The 15,226-nt window shown below is 41.1% G+C and overlaps 1 protein-coding gene across 1 annotated transcript; it reads right to left on the bottom strand.

The window, feature by feature from the left end:
• Positions 1–772: 772 nt before the first annotated feature.
• ube2ql1 (ubiquitin-conjugating enzyme E2Q family-like 1) lies at positions 773–15,098 on the bottom strand. Its single transcript, XM_042011537.1, has 3 exons — positions 14,902–15,098; positions 13,318–14,242; positions 773–4,294 (listed from the first exon to the last, which is right to left on the bottom strand). Exons 2-3 carry the CDS (start codon positions 14,020–14,022, stop codon positions 4,163–4,165), a joined length of 837 nt encoding a protein of 278 aa, XP_041867471.1. The 5' UTR covers positions 14,023–14,242; positions 14,902–15,098; the 3' UTR covers positions 773–4,162.
• Positions 15,099–15,226: the final 128 nt, after the last annotated feature.

Raw genomic sequence — 15,226 nt, 5'->3', positions numbered from 1 at the left:
GGTTTTATTTAGTTTTATGTCATTTCTTTATGTCTCACTGAGGTCCAGTAAAGTGTCCAAATCTTATTAATGACTAATTTGTTAACAGCACTTGTACTGCAAAAGAAAAATCGTATTTTTAATCTTGGATGAGTCACTACCCAGATAGCAAAAAATGTTTGGCCCTAATATGGCCTAAATGTGCAATTTTTGTTTGGCCCAAATTTGCAATGACTAAATGTGAGTGTGGCTGCCAAAACTCAGCCACATGACCACCACAGGTGACCCAGACGAGATTTGCCTCCTGTATTAGGACCACTTCTGTAAATCAATGTCCAGGCCAAAAAAAAAAACCGACATCTAATCATAATCCAAGCCAGGCTGGCAACTGACATCTGGTCCACGTCTGGCCCACACAACACCTGCCAGTGCTGTAACTGAGCCATAAGAGCCAAAAGTAGCCTGAATTTGGCTCAAACATGCCTACTATTTGGGTATCTGTTCTCCTCTCTGGTGTCTTGTGTCGCTTCACAGTGACCACTCTGCCCTTACAGAGTTAATGCTAAATCTAAAGCCGGAGAAGCCGGCTGATAAAAGCACTGGCGTGGAGAATAGATACTTGCACTTGGCCTTATTGAGGGTGTTTGAATGTGTGTCCTACCAACTGCATTAAACAAAAGTAGGACGAAGCAGAGACCAGGCAGAGGACACAGCAGCCTGAAGTGGGTCTTTAAAATGAATGAAAGTGAGGCTCATAGTTCGGACATGAAACAAAACCACCAAATCAGTCGAGTTTGAATTAAGCTGTAACTTTTATTGCACATTCCTGTTTGGTCTTGCAACGACCTTTCACTGTTTGACCTCGGTCTCGACCAAACACTCAAGTCATGAGTGGGACCAAGTTGCCCACAGTAACTGATCACGGGTCAGATTCCCTTAACGAGATTTGAAGCATAGGGAGGCCATACTGATCCTAGATCTGCGACTGGGAGTAGCTTAGGTCCATATATTGACTGCATTACCCACAAACCAAATCAGTGTATAGAGCAGGACCCATGGGGAAGGGACAGTAGTGACATCATGGAGGGGAAAAGGAAGTATTCAAGGGAGTGAGGGAATTTTGTTGATTCTGCTTTGATATACTCCCAAATACCCCTTTTATAATCTTGAGGCTTTACAACTGTCTGTCCATCTTTGCTCCCTGAACGCCCCTCAAATAAACACACCTTCCCCCATCGCACAAATACATAGGCTATCATTCTTTGTAGTTTTTTTTCTCCGTCTTGTTTTCTTGTGACAATACCTGCAACATGCTTCAAATCATTATTTTGGCAAACCACAAATAAATTAAAACACAAACATTCATATAACACAATGTGACATTTTTAGGACGCTCAGAAAGAAAAGGAAAGTCCATACGGTACGGAACTCAAAAAAGAAAAAATGTATATACCAAGAAAAGAGAAGCATTTGCATTTTTGTTTTCCCCATGTTTTTTCTTGCTTTTCTTGAAAAAAGATATACAGTAGCTAGCTACCAATCACATATCACATGCAGATATAATACAACATAATCAGTTCACCCAGTTAGTGTCTGCAAACTACCAGTCTAAACTATATCACAAAATTATTCTCTTGAAACCAGCAAACACTCAGCTTTTTTAGATATTTTGTCTAAACAATAATTCAGTTTACAGTTTTCTCTGCTGAGATCACTATATGATCAACCCTGAAATGACTAGCCAAATTTAAAGAGCACTAACACACTTTCGCACATGATCACATACCAGATGGTGTGTTGCAGTTGTTGCCTTTTTTTCTTTTTTGCCAACAATGGGAGTGTAAAACACATTTTTTGCTCACACACGTGTGCAGACAGGCTTTCGAACATGATGCAACCTGATCGGAGCGTGGTGTGCTAGCTCGGCTTTAGCGAACGACCCACTCGAAGATGATTGGCACCAAGGTAAACCCCTCCCTTTCCCTCCAAAACCAAAAAAATAATAATAATTAATAAATAATAAAAAAAAAAGGGTGGGAGAGGAAAGTGACGATATGTCAGTGCCGAGCGGGAGGTTTGTCGTCCTCCATCCTCCTGCTCTCGCTGCTCTTTTCTAATGACGCTGTGCTGAAATGTCAAACCAATTAGCAGCTTTCCTCTGACATTTAACTGGCAGATAGAAAAACAAACATGGAGCCCACTGGACTGAATGGACAGACAGTCTGGCCAGTAAAGGCCGACTGACTGATACTAACTCTGCTGCAGGTGCACAGTTAATATTACACATTTATAAAGTCCTTTTAAAGGTTGGAACTCAAGAACTCTGTAGCAGGTAGAGTAAATGATATCTGTCTTCAGCCATTCTGCAAGCCACCTGACATTTCCCAGGAGCAGCAGGCAGTGATCAAAGCTCGCACAATTCCCTCCTTTCCCTCTGTTCTTCTCTTTTTCCTCCTCATCCACCTATCACTGCTGCATTCAGTCTCCATCTCCTAGCAGACATCAATCAGGCGGGCTCTGAAGCGTGCGTTCAGTTAAAGCACCACTCCATCCGCCGCGGCGCTCCAGCTCTCGACTGTTTTCTGGGTGTTTACTGCTGTGTTACCTTGTGTGTGTGTGTCGTGCAAATGTGTGGGGGAGGTGTGTGCGTGTTTGGAGCACGTTTAAAAGTCAGAGGTGTTTTTTTTTCCTTTTTTTCCATCCTGACCTTTCGTTCTTAACATGGATGGGATCTAGAGACAGACGAGGAGGATGTACACGTGGATATTTGGTCACAACTGCACTCATGTTTACAGTAATGCCAATAAGGAGCTGACACAGACAGTGGAACAAGATGTCATGTCATTTAGCAGAAAACAACAGCACTCCCTTTAGGCCATAATGTCATTCACAGTAAATCATATTTTTTTACCATTTAAAGGGTTGTCTCCCTTGCTCACACACGCTCACACACATACTGAAGCCTGGCCTTCAGCTGTACCATCTGGTATCTAAATCATGAGAATTATAGTCCTCTTCCACTCCTACACACACACTCTAACATGAGAGTAGAGAAAGAGAAAGAAGGTGACTGACTGTCATTCTATTTATCATACATGGTCTCTGCATGAAGCAACATGTGACTCTTTTTTCTCCTTTAGGAATCAATATCCATCTATGCAACAGTGAGCTCTAAATTTAGCCACAAGAGACTGAGAGAGAAGAGAAAAAAAGCGAGTTAAAGAAAGAAACGAGAGCACAGCTCCATGTAAATTACAATCTTTATGTTGCATTGAACTGTGAGCAACAGCACAGTCAAAAGAAAGGAGAGATGAAGGAGTGAATGAGTGGGTATAAACGCCACTGTGCTGCACGTCTATTAAACATTAACGGCTTCATTTATATGTAAATGACCCGACAGCTACACAGAAAGAGAGGAAAGGTGGGGTGTGAGGCCAGTTCAGTGTTAAAGAGAAGAATGAGATGAGGGATGGAAGGAGAGGAGAGGATGGGAAGGACAGGAAAGGTAGAGAAAGCGAGAGAGAGAAAGAGAGAGAGAGAGACAGAGAGAGAGAGAGAGAGAGAGAGAGAGAGAGAGAGAGAGAGAGAGAGAGAAAATGAGAGAGCGAGACAGAGAGAGACGAGTCTCCTTCATTCAGTAGTCTTTCACATGGGTGGAAAAAGTCCGAAATGTCCGATTTGTCCCACTGCACATGCATGGTAGTGCACCGGAAAGAAAACACACACACACACATATGAAATAAGAATAAAGAAATTCACTGAAAGTGACCCACATTGCACATTTTCATGTACGTGCACACACTCCCAGCTGATGTTTGATGAGGTGACACACTCATACTCGCATACACGCTCCCTCTCAGGCCTTTCCAAAAATGGGAGAAAGAGGCCCTGGGCGAGATGGAGGTTAACCAAAAAAAGTCTTTTTTTTTTGTTTCGTTTTGTTATTTTTGAAAGTGGAGAAGTGACGATAATGATTGTGTGTCAAACCTCCAACAGCCTGGTTGGAGATGACGATGGAAACAAAAGACAAAGACACACAAAATCCAAAAAGAAAGAAAAATCTTGAGTGAAACAGCCAACGATGAAGATGATTGTTGAGTTAGCGTGGTGTGCCGTTTTGCGTGCCGGGGCTAGTTGGGTTTGTCCGGCGAGCGCTGGGGTGGGAGGGGCGATGGCCCGGCGCTCAGCCGTCAGAGACGGGTGGGGACACCCAGCCATACTTCTCGTGGGTTTTCACCAGGGACTTGAAGGTGGCCTCGGCTTCCTTACGACTGAAAGCTTTCTTGGACTTCCCTGCTTTCCTACATATACGGCCCTGTGAGAGGCAGATGCAGAGAGAAAGACAAAGAGGGACGAAAAAATGAGGTTAGGACTTTGAGGACAGTTAAAAATGCAGAAGGCATCAAGTTGTCACTAATGGATATCCAAAATAGATCTCTTAAATTTTCCTAGAGTCCTCAGTGGGGTCTGCCATGCTCATACTTTGTCATTGTTGACATCAGTGCTCATCTCTGATGAGTTTGACACCATCAGAGAGATGAAACCAACATTAAGGGCAACAAAGTACTGGCTTTCATCATGTCACTGAGCTATTTTGGAGCTAGCAGCCCCCATCATGTATTAAATTTGAGAACTTGAAGCCTTTTGTTACATTCAACTACTTACTTTTAAGCTGCAGAAAGCTGCACTCATGTCGTCTTTGTTAGTTACAGCTCTGTATGAAAGTACCTCATCTGTCAAAGAAGCCATTTTAATGAGATTAATTTGTTTCTGTTACTGATGGTCAGAAAGAGACTTCCACATCATGATTGAATTTTTCACTAAATTGGAAACCCAAATAGTTCCTTAGCCAAAACATTTGCTAAGACTAATGCATTTCTGCTAAGTTGTAAAAAAAATGGAGACATAGGTTTCCTTCCAAGTCCTGCAATTATTGCAGCACGCCCCAAAATAAATGCCACATCCAATCTGAAGATGCTGTATGCAGAATTTAAAGCTGGACCCAAGAATTATTGTCATAAGTGATTGAAAAGACAATTGTGTTAATTGAAAATGAATGAATTGACCGTCTGCCATGACAGGAACAAAGGAAACCATGGTCATCAAGACACCTTCATTTCCCCTATAACTATAGTAAAGCTACATCAAACTGAGGAAAGTAACAGATTAGCCTTTTTCCAACCAATAACTCCCAAGAGTTTGAAAGGAAAAGGTTTTCTCAACAATATTTAACCTCTTAAAACATGATGCACTCCAGTTGAGAACATATGATGCCAAACTGTGCCAAAATTGCCATTTTTGGAAACCCTGCCTGATTTATCTGCACTAAAGACTATTTAATTGTGTTCTGCTTTACCTTAACAGAGTTGGCCTTTCAGAGATAATGTTCACATATTTTATTATGATATAATAAAAGGTTTAGAGCTGCAGCAGCATCATCCCAAAGGGTTTTTCATATTCATTCTGAAAGTATTTGTTTCTCAATTGTGCTATGTGCCAACCTCATTTATTCTTCACCAGTAACACATATATTGATATTTACACATCTTAATAAACATCACAACGCTTCCTTTTAAAATGACTGGAAAAGTGTTCAAATTGACCTTGTAGTTGCACCGATATTTGATATCATTTTATTGGTATACAAGCTTTTAGCAGAGGCCTAAAATAAGCACGGGGCTCAAAAGGTTAATGTGTCAGTGGGCAAAGCATTTGTTTCAGTTCTTTATCTTTAAAATTATTCTAAAAGCATTTTTATTGTTGGAAAAGCAAAGAATAGATTACAAAATTTGCTATATATTTGAGTTTCTTTTGGTCCATTTTTTATGATGATCATCTAGATATGACCACAAATAAGATATTTCAAGACACAGAATATTGTGGTTTGATCTTATCAGAGCAAAAGAAAGATGGTTTTCTTGTTCCTGATTGTCAACAGTTATGTCAATCTTCTTCTGGTAATGCAGTTTCAAGACAAAAAACAGCACAGATGCACACTGATGAGGTTAATGGTGAATGCACTGCCGCAGGGATGTTGTTGACAAGACAAGTGGTCTGAATGCAGACTGACCAACATTAGATCAATCTTTAAAAGGCAGGCAAAAAGCTTTTAAGACGTCATGTTCAATCAGAAGTGAAAATACACCCTCCAGCATGCAGTGCAGTGGAAAGCTAAGAGAAAGTCAGGAGCAGCTACCACACTAAATGATGAAACGGTTGCACATATGGCAGAATATGTGCACACAACTCTGTCATGCTGTGTGTGAAAAGCATGGCAATTTACTGCATTTTTACAGAGGCAACACCATGGTGAAGCCCTCTCTCCTTCCCACACTGTGTTAATAATATGCATGGGATAAAATGGTGGAAAAATAGGAGAAAAGAGGTGTGGGCCTAGCCTGTGATGATAAAGCTGGTTATTCTGTTATTGTCAGCAGTGCTAAGTCTTCCCTGAAGAAGACTGCGTTGGAGGGCGGAGAGAAAAAGAAACAACTGCCTTCATGCTGAAAAAACTAATGCTTGGAGACATGCATGGCAGTGACAACACAGCCATGACAAATGTGTGATTCATACCAGTGGCACTAGCTTTAGAATCACTTCAGAAATGCAGGAGCATCACAAAGGGAAGATCTAAACATGCACATCTGACAGCATGAGGAGTCTCTGGTCATACTGTAGCTACACAGAAAATCTGGTAGCTAACACTAGAAATTTGTTTGCACATGCTCAGTAACACTGCACCACTTCCCTTGACCAAGAGTATTTTCTTGGCAAAGAGGAAAGTGGCATAAAGACTCTCCACTGAGACAGTACTAATGAAATTCCCTCAGATGGTGTGCTCCTCTGCATGTTGCAGTGCAGTGCAGAAAAACACCCAGCTATGATTACACATCTATAGTATGCCCTTCATTCCTTTAGCTGCACACTCCAGGTCTGCCTTTCTGGTCCACAATGCATAAATGGAGTCATTATTCCAAAGCTGAGGACCAAGAGGCTAGTCTTTGTGTAGTAGTGACACTCTATCTGGTATGCTTCAAAGGGCAGATCTGCTATTCAACTCTTTTCTGTCTGGTGCTTCAGGGAATACCTGCAAGAATTAGGTTTACTTGATTTCTTGCAGAGTTAAATAAGTACATATGACTCTTCAGTTTGCATTTATAGTATATAAAACTAGGTATCCTATCTTTGTATGAACACTAAAGGCAGCTAAAAAGCTAATTTGACTTGCTAAGGTAACAAAATCCACCTCAATATCTTAAGCTTGTTACACATTTTTTTGTTTCTTTTCTTGTTTAGAAAAGTACTGAAAATTAATTGTAAATAAGCATAAATGTCCTTATGACTCATGTATAGCTTTTCTACATTCTGTTACTGGTTTTAGCACACAAATAGATGTACAAATGTTAGCATGTGGTGTCATAAAACCTGGATAACAAAAACCAGGACTTATTGCTTAATTAGATATGTACGTTTCTTCTGGAAGTTGAGTAAATTGACAGTTTTTTAATAATAATAATAATAATAAAATGGATGGTTCCAGTGATTAGCTTATTTTATTACTACATTAACAGTTTTAGCTATAGTTTTTCATCTTATTCTATAAAGTGCTTTTTTCACAACACTGTCTTAAATGCAATTAAAAAAAAGTATAAACGCTGATTTTTGTTTGGGTACAAGCAAACATCAATTTAAAAAAAATGTAAAAAAACTCAAAACAAACAAACAAACCAAAAGAAAAAAAAAAAAAAAAACTCATATAGCTCAGCTACCAGCCAAAGTTTGGTGTGTCCCTTCTAGGCCACTATAGCACCAACACAGCACAGCAGGGATAAGGATGATAGTACAAAATTTTAGATACAAATCTCTTATTCTGCAATGCTGAAAAAACTATAATCTACACAGTCATAAATATTCTAGTAACATTTCATGTTTATTTACATGCTCATAGTTTTATGTGGGAATTGTATTTAAAGATGTTTACATTTTAGTGACCAAAAGAATATTGTGCAAGACAGGAACTGAATACTGCCTAGCTAGCTAGCTATTTTTTATCTTAGTCAGGATGGCAGCTGTCAACATCATCACACTGGAACAACAGTGGAAAAGTCATTAGTAGCTTGATGGGTGCCGTAACACAACAGAAGAAGGAAAATGCAGCTGGTCCACAATTTTTGTGTCTTCATTGCTTTGTATTATTCTGTGTACCAACGTATATATTTTACAATTACATGTTGATGTCATATCATATATAAAGAACTACATGATGTGATCTTTGTGCTTTGGAACTATTTACCTGTTTTACATTTACACGAAAGAGAAACTGTTTATCAAACTGAAGGTAAATAAAAAAACATAAAGAGCTAAATATGAACTTTTTAATGCTCCGTACTAGCTGTTCACAGCAGAAATCTCTCTGAAGTTTGATCTTTGTTCATCTGTTGCCATTTTCTTTTTGTTCTAGCTTGAAAGTACCATGAGCATACTTTCCTCTAGAATAGAACAATACATGAATATCTTTTTCTTTGGGAATACTTGTTGGTGCAAGTGATAACTTATTTAAGAAATGAGCACATCTTTCTACCTGATACCAACAGAATTTGGATATTTAACCTAAAAAAGTTTTTTATGACCAAAATAAGTGTGAGCCTAAATAAAAGAATGAACCAATTCCAGCTGTAAAAGGCATTGGATGATGAAATGTTTATATCCACTGAATAAAAGTTGATTTTCTGACTTCCTCCGTGCACAGCAGTGAGATCCATCACACAAAAATAAGTTTTCTTCTTCCATGACATCTGAGGGGTGACCAACATGGCCTCTTGCGTACTTGCGAGGCTATTTTAGGGCAAAAGTGATGCAGGGGATAAAAGGAGATGAGGTGATAACACTGTATGATCTGGAGATTAGGGTTACAGTTTCCATTCCTATAGCAACAGTGGCTTCGTTTCACTGTGGGACTTAGAGACGTTCACACAACACCCTGTCAACTCGTCTCTAGACATCTGATAGACACATTAGGAATAACTTGCCCTACTATTTCCTTTTTATTTTATTTGTCTTGAAAGCAATCTCAGTTACAAATGTCCACCATTGCAAGTCATTTATTAAAATAGATACTCGCGCACTGCAGACAAAGCAGACAGTGACAGCATTTCTTAAGCTGATCAAGACTGCAATGAGAAGTGGATTTTACTTTAAAAGCTGAATGCTGACTTACCGAATGACTCATTCATAGACATTATATAAAGTTCATGCTTTCGGTTTCTTTTCCACAGAATCACATTACAAAACTTCCACCTTTTTTCGCTCAAACAGCACATCTGCACATCTTTTCTAGTGTAAAACAAACCGACAGGCAGCGCTGTGTGAAAAAACCTGCTCGGCTTCCCTGTGCAGCCACAGGCCTGAATACAAAGTATCCTCACTGACGCACACAGATGATGCATTGGAGGGGGGGTCGGGACTGGGATCTTCATGTCACATGCAAAACTAATGATCCGTGCATTTCTTCACATGTCCTCCATATGGTTGCTTTCACCACCTCAAAATGGCAGACCACTGCCTTGGAGGGATATCGTTATGGCAACTAGCCATTGTTAACGAGGTGTGATTGCCATGGTGATCAAGATCAGGAAAGAGGAGACCCAAAGCTGTTCAATGTCTTGTCTTTGAACCAATCTTTCTTGCCATCAATGTGCTTGTTTCTGCTCCACCTGCAAGTAGCATTTTCTGCTAATTTGATGGATTCTGTTCAGATCCCACCTGGTTGTGTGACGAGACATGAGCCCCATAACAAGCCTCTTACTCTCATGTGAAATGGGAAAATCCATCATTCATTAAAGCCTTTGTTACTGCAATTATGCATAAGAATGCAGCTGTGTGATACATATGAAAATGGACGGACACAGCAGGTAAAAATACCTGCTTGACAGAGAAGAAATGGTCAAACACGTGTGTGTTTGTCTATGCCGGTGTGTGTCATGCTTCAGAAAGCGCCCCCAGCTAAGTGCTCGCTCATTGAGGAGGGACACACTTGTGTAGAGTGGCTGTTGGGTAATTGTGTGAATGGAGATTGGTCAATGGACAGAGCAGGAAAGGCCCCAGTGCATGCTGGGAGGCAGCTCTTAAGGTTGAGGGGGATTGCATGACACAGACATGTGCTCTAAAGGGTCGGGATAAACAAACAGAGATCGATACCATCATCAGATCAGCATGAGACCCATGGGGCTGATGTCTGGGTCATTAAAGGTTAAATACCAGAGTTAGGGACATTGGTCTATGTTCCAGGTATATTATGTTGTATTTATACTAAGAAAGGGCAACAAAATCCATCGTTTAAGACGAGACGCTTTAAAGAGGAGTTGACACAAGTTCTGTTTCATCATCACAAGGTGGACGACTGAGTCTCCACATCTTGAGAAACTCAGCTGGGTGCTTTCCAAAAGTTAAAAACAACTTCCACTGATGTCATCGGGGTCATCGTGTTAGGATTAAGAGTCCTTGTTTTCAACACAAGTGCTGTGTGACAAACTTAAATTTGGCAGCTAGGAAACACTAATTGAAAGAAAACACTCTGTAGCATTATGTTGGACTAGAAGAAGATTTTAAAAGAATTTTAAGAAATCTTCACTGAGATCATGTTGCTGTTTTTTATTTATTTTGTTTCTAGCATCCTGTGTATGCATTACCATTTTATCTGATATTCATAGTTTGTTATTTTATCTGAAACAGGTCTCGCTTGAAAATGAGACATTGGGTCTCAATGGAATCACCTGTAAAAAAAGAAGGTTAAAAATAAATAAATAAACTGGAATATCTCTACTAGCTTGATTGCCTTGACTTTTATAATCCTTTTAATTTTTTCATTAACTTTTTCATTACAACTTTACTGAACCAATAATGGTGGTGAAATTGCTTGGATATCCTGTTAATTTAGCTATTTCAGAAGCAATCACATCAAATTCAGTAGACTTTTATTGTTGCTTTCCAATTATATGGCAGTTATACTGTCAACTGTTTCATGCATTTTTCTATAAATAACAGAAAGCTGTTACATTAAGTTCCCTAAAAGAGTAAATACTCTGGATACTCAAATTACAATGATAAAACAAGTAAAAAAGCTCCAGAATCCAAGAATGGGATCAGAAGTGATTTGACATTTTGTCAAATAAACCCATCTTTAAGCCAGGTTGCCACCTTTTTATTTACTACAAGAACATGTACGCTGGTTAAAAATCTATTTAGTTATTCTCCTCTGTAGCACAAAGAGATGAGAGGAGAGCAAGTTTATAACCAGCATTAAACAGACCGCCATCCAGTTCTTGACACCGGTGCATTCTTAAACACGTCTGACTTGACAACAACAAAGCAGCACAGATCAAATGACTCAAATTGGATTTCATTCTAAAGAGTCCTCAGCTGGATTTTCTTGCAGTAACAGCTGTTTTCTGCCTTTTCTGAACATTATGGGGCTTCATTTTTCTGCATCACAGCATGGATTATTACATTCTGGCAAAGACTGCCTCATTCACAGACGCGAGCTATCTAAGTCTGATGTTTGCCTTCAGCTCAGTCACATCTCTTAAAATATGCCCTCATACAAACCTGTGCAGGTGAGGACATCGTGTTGACTCTCAGCTCAGCACTGTGTCACTGCATATATCCTCTCACTCTAAAAATAGGTAGGAAGCTTCTAAACAGGCTATATCACTGTTGTCACAGGGAAGCAGCAGCCAAGGGTGAATAAATATATTCTGTGTATCTGGTTATATATATAGGTCTATGTGCTCTGTCTGTCATGATGCACGAGAGACAAATACATCTCCCAGAAAATTAGGACACAGCACATGCAACTGCCAGTGCACACAGCCCAAAATAGGTAGACAAAAGAGACAAAGTGATCCACACCTGCAGACAGATACAGCCCCACATATAGGAATAATTAATCAATATTGTTCCCATTAGCAAACCAGAGAAGGAAGACTGTTTTGCCTTAATTAGGGAAGACTGCAGCGCTGTCTTCTCATCTCCTCAAGCAACACATCAAGATGAACACACATTTCCCTCAGTCTCTCTGGACTGGGTACAGTTTTTTTGCATGACCTCTCTGTATGACAGATGCTTAATGATCACAAATGACTCTGGAACGATGTGCAGTTATATCATCAAAGCATCATGGGGTTGGTGTGTGTGTGTGTGTGTATGAGAGAGTGTGTGTAGAGGGCTAAAGCTGGAGAGGAGAGTCCGGTGACAGTTTACATAAGGTCTGACACCACTGCACCGTCATACCGTTGATGTCAACAGATGAGAGAGAGGCGGCCTGGATGGGTGAGACGCTGGGAATATGATGCTTTTGATGCGGCGACTCTGGTCCTGGCTGGACAGCAGAAAAAAAAACCTGCTCGGTCTAAACAATTACAGCCTAGGAGTGCATGAAGTGCAGCCATTTTCACTGAGCTGCTGCTGATGCTGCTGCGGCTGCAGCGCACAGAGGATGTGAAAAAACAGATTTGACAAGATTACATAATCCAGACCGTCTGTGTCACAGAGGACAGCTATTGTAGGTAGGCTACCTGCTGTCTCTCTGTCTACAACAGTCTTTATATCCATCATCGTGAGAGGAATTTACTTCCTTCCTCCTTCTGGACTAATCCGATGGAAATACAGATATAGTGAGACTGCATTAAGGCTGGCAAAGGGACCTCTCCATTGTGTGGCAGAAGGTCTTTGTTGTCAAATGCAACTGATTTATGGAAGTGATAAAAGGAGAGCAACTGCAGAGAGGAGGAGAAGATACCAAGGGTTGCACTGCATGAAATGGCTGCCATAAAGATTAATAATAATCGCAATAATGGCTTTCTATATTGCAGAGAAGAGCAGCTACCTAAGACACAACATAGAGTGCAAGGTCATGTAGTCAGTAGGCTATATGTGTAGATGAAAAATCACTTTTATGGAATAATGTTGAAGGGTAAAGACATGATTACTGTATTCAGTATGTGAATAATAAATCTTCCCATGAAAAACGTGTCTTGAATTAACATGATTCAACAAATTATTAAGTGCATTAGAAATGGATGAAGTACTGTTTTTTTTTGCTGAACTAAAACATAAACTGGATAAAACGCCATTTAAGTCTAAAAGCTACACCAGGAATTTATGTACCTTTACTCATAATTTACACATGAATTCATGATGGATTTGCTGGTATCCAGTGCGTGTCATGACTAATAATGCATGTACTAGAGATGATTAATGTGCCGGATGGATGATGATATCCCAAACACAAATGCTCATCCACCACCCTCTTCCATACATCCCCCTTTTTCCTCCCCTCACCTGTCCTTTTACGAGGCTGGCAGCGAATTGCCTCATGACCGCCTCCACCGTGTAGGCGCTGGACCATCCGCGGGGGGTCAACAGCTCCATGCATATGGCCCCACCATCCAGAACGTAGCCGTTTTCCAACCGGGGCGTCAGGACCCGCATGAACGGCGGCGAGAAGGGGAAATTATCAGGAAAGGTGACGTTGAGCAGAATGAACTCGGTGCTGGTCTCCTTCATGTCCTGCCAAAGCGCCGAGTCCTTGTCCACCTGGTGCAGCTTGACGTTCCAGTCAAACAGGTTGTCCTCCACCAGCTCCACCGTGATGAAGTTGTCCCCTAACCTTCTGATCTCCTGTAGCTCCTTCATCAACCTCCGCGTCCGGACCTGGGTGCAATGTTGCCGGTGAGGCGCCAGCGGTGGGACTGAGGAGGCACTGGTGGCTTTACTCCCGCCTCCTCCCGTCTGCTGCTTCTCCTTCGCATCCTTGCCCTGTTTCTCTTTGCCGGTCGGCTTGTCCTTGCCGTGCTGGTCCAGCTTCCTCGCCTTAATCTCCGGAGTGCTCAGGATGTTGGTGTCGTTGGCTGTCTGACAGTGTTTGTTGGCGTTGTTCTTCTGGTTCCCTTTGGTCCCCTTTAACGAACCCTGATGGTGCTTCGGGTCCTCTGTGTCTCGGTCGTGCAGGCGGATCAGACCGATCTTCCGCAGTAGGGTGGCCATAATTTTTTATAGACTTATATCTCTCTGATCCCCCCCTGCACAGGGGCAAGATTCACCCTTTTCCCACTCGGTTTCTATTCACAGAGGCGACCTTTACTGATGCTGATTATTAACCTTGTTATACCGCAATCCCCCTCCGTTCGCTGCAGCCTCAGGATGAAGAGAACCGGGGGAGAGCTGTGCCGTTTTCTCCTCAGTGCATCCTCCTGACACAGCTCGACTACAAATGCAAGAACAGTGAAATTACAAATAAACGCAGGTTTTGATTAAAATGGACATAAAATATAACAGTTTTGACAGCGAGATCAGTATAATGTTGTCTCCCTTTTCCAATGAACAAGCATCATAACTGCAGCTGTTCCACTGATAGGACGATCCGTTACGCAGAGGCAATTAAGTGATCTTATAATTGGAAGAGAGGGATGTATAGGCCCAACTATTGCCATCACAGCGAAAACACTCAGGCTTTTAAAGGACAATCAAAGGAAGATACAAAGGCTGCATGTTGGACAATCAGCCTACAGAAGGAAAATAGCGTCATCATGAACTCTGATGTTGTTAAAGCGTAATAAACATTGTATATTTCACCAGGAAATGGACATATATGAAATAAAACGCCAATATGGTCGTTTTTTAACGAGTTAACACAATACACAGGGTAAAATTAGACACGTAGATTACAACAAGCTGTTATGCGCTGAATGTACCATTGAGAGATTAAAATTAGATCCAATTAGCCCTATATAATGTATATATCAGCAGCATTGCCCATTTTATTTTATCGCTACTCTATGTGAATGAAATAGTCCTTCCTCAATGTGTATTCTCCAGCCTGACCTAAAGCTTCAGAGCAGCAATCCGACAGAAGATCGACCTTACCGCGGACGCTGAAATTCGGAGCTCTGTCCCGTTATTATGTCCTATTATGTCCGAACCCGGTCTGTGGAAAACCAAGAAAAAGCTCCACCATCCAGTGAACCTGCCGTCGGTGAGAGCTGCAGTGAGGAAGAAGAGGAGGAGGAGCACCTTTGATGTGTGTGTGTGTGTGTGCAGCTGCGGCAGCTCCTGCTTTAATGCAGCCGAGGACGAACCAGCCCCCGTTAATCCTCCTTCTTCCTCTGAACCGCGTTGTTCTCACCGGGGGCGCGCGGCCGTTGAACAATAAAACACTCACGTCCATAAGCGTTCATGACGAGTTTTTTTA

Source organism: Melanotaenia boesemani, chromosome 17, assembly GCF_017639745.1.
Source record: "Melanotaenia boesemani isolate fMelBoe1 chromosome 17, fMelBoe1.pri, whole genome shotgun sequence".
NCBI lineage: Eukaryota > Metazoa > Chordata > Actinopteri > Atheriniformes > Melanotaeniidae > Melanotaenia > Melanotaenia boesemani.
The sequence above is the reverse complement of the archived record's forward strand: the minus strand, read 5'-3'. Positions and strand labels throughout refer to the sequence as shown.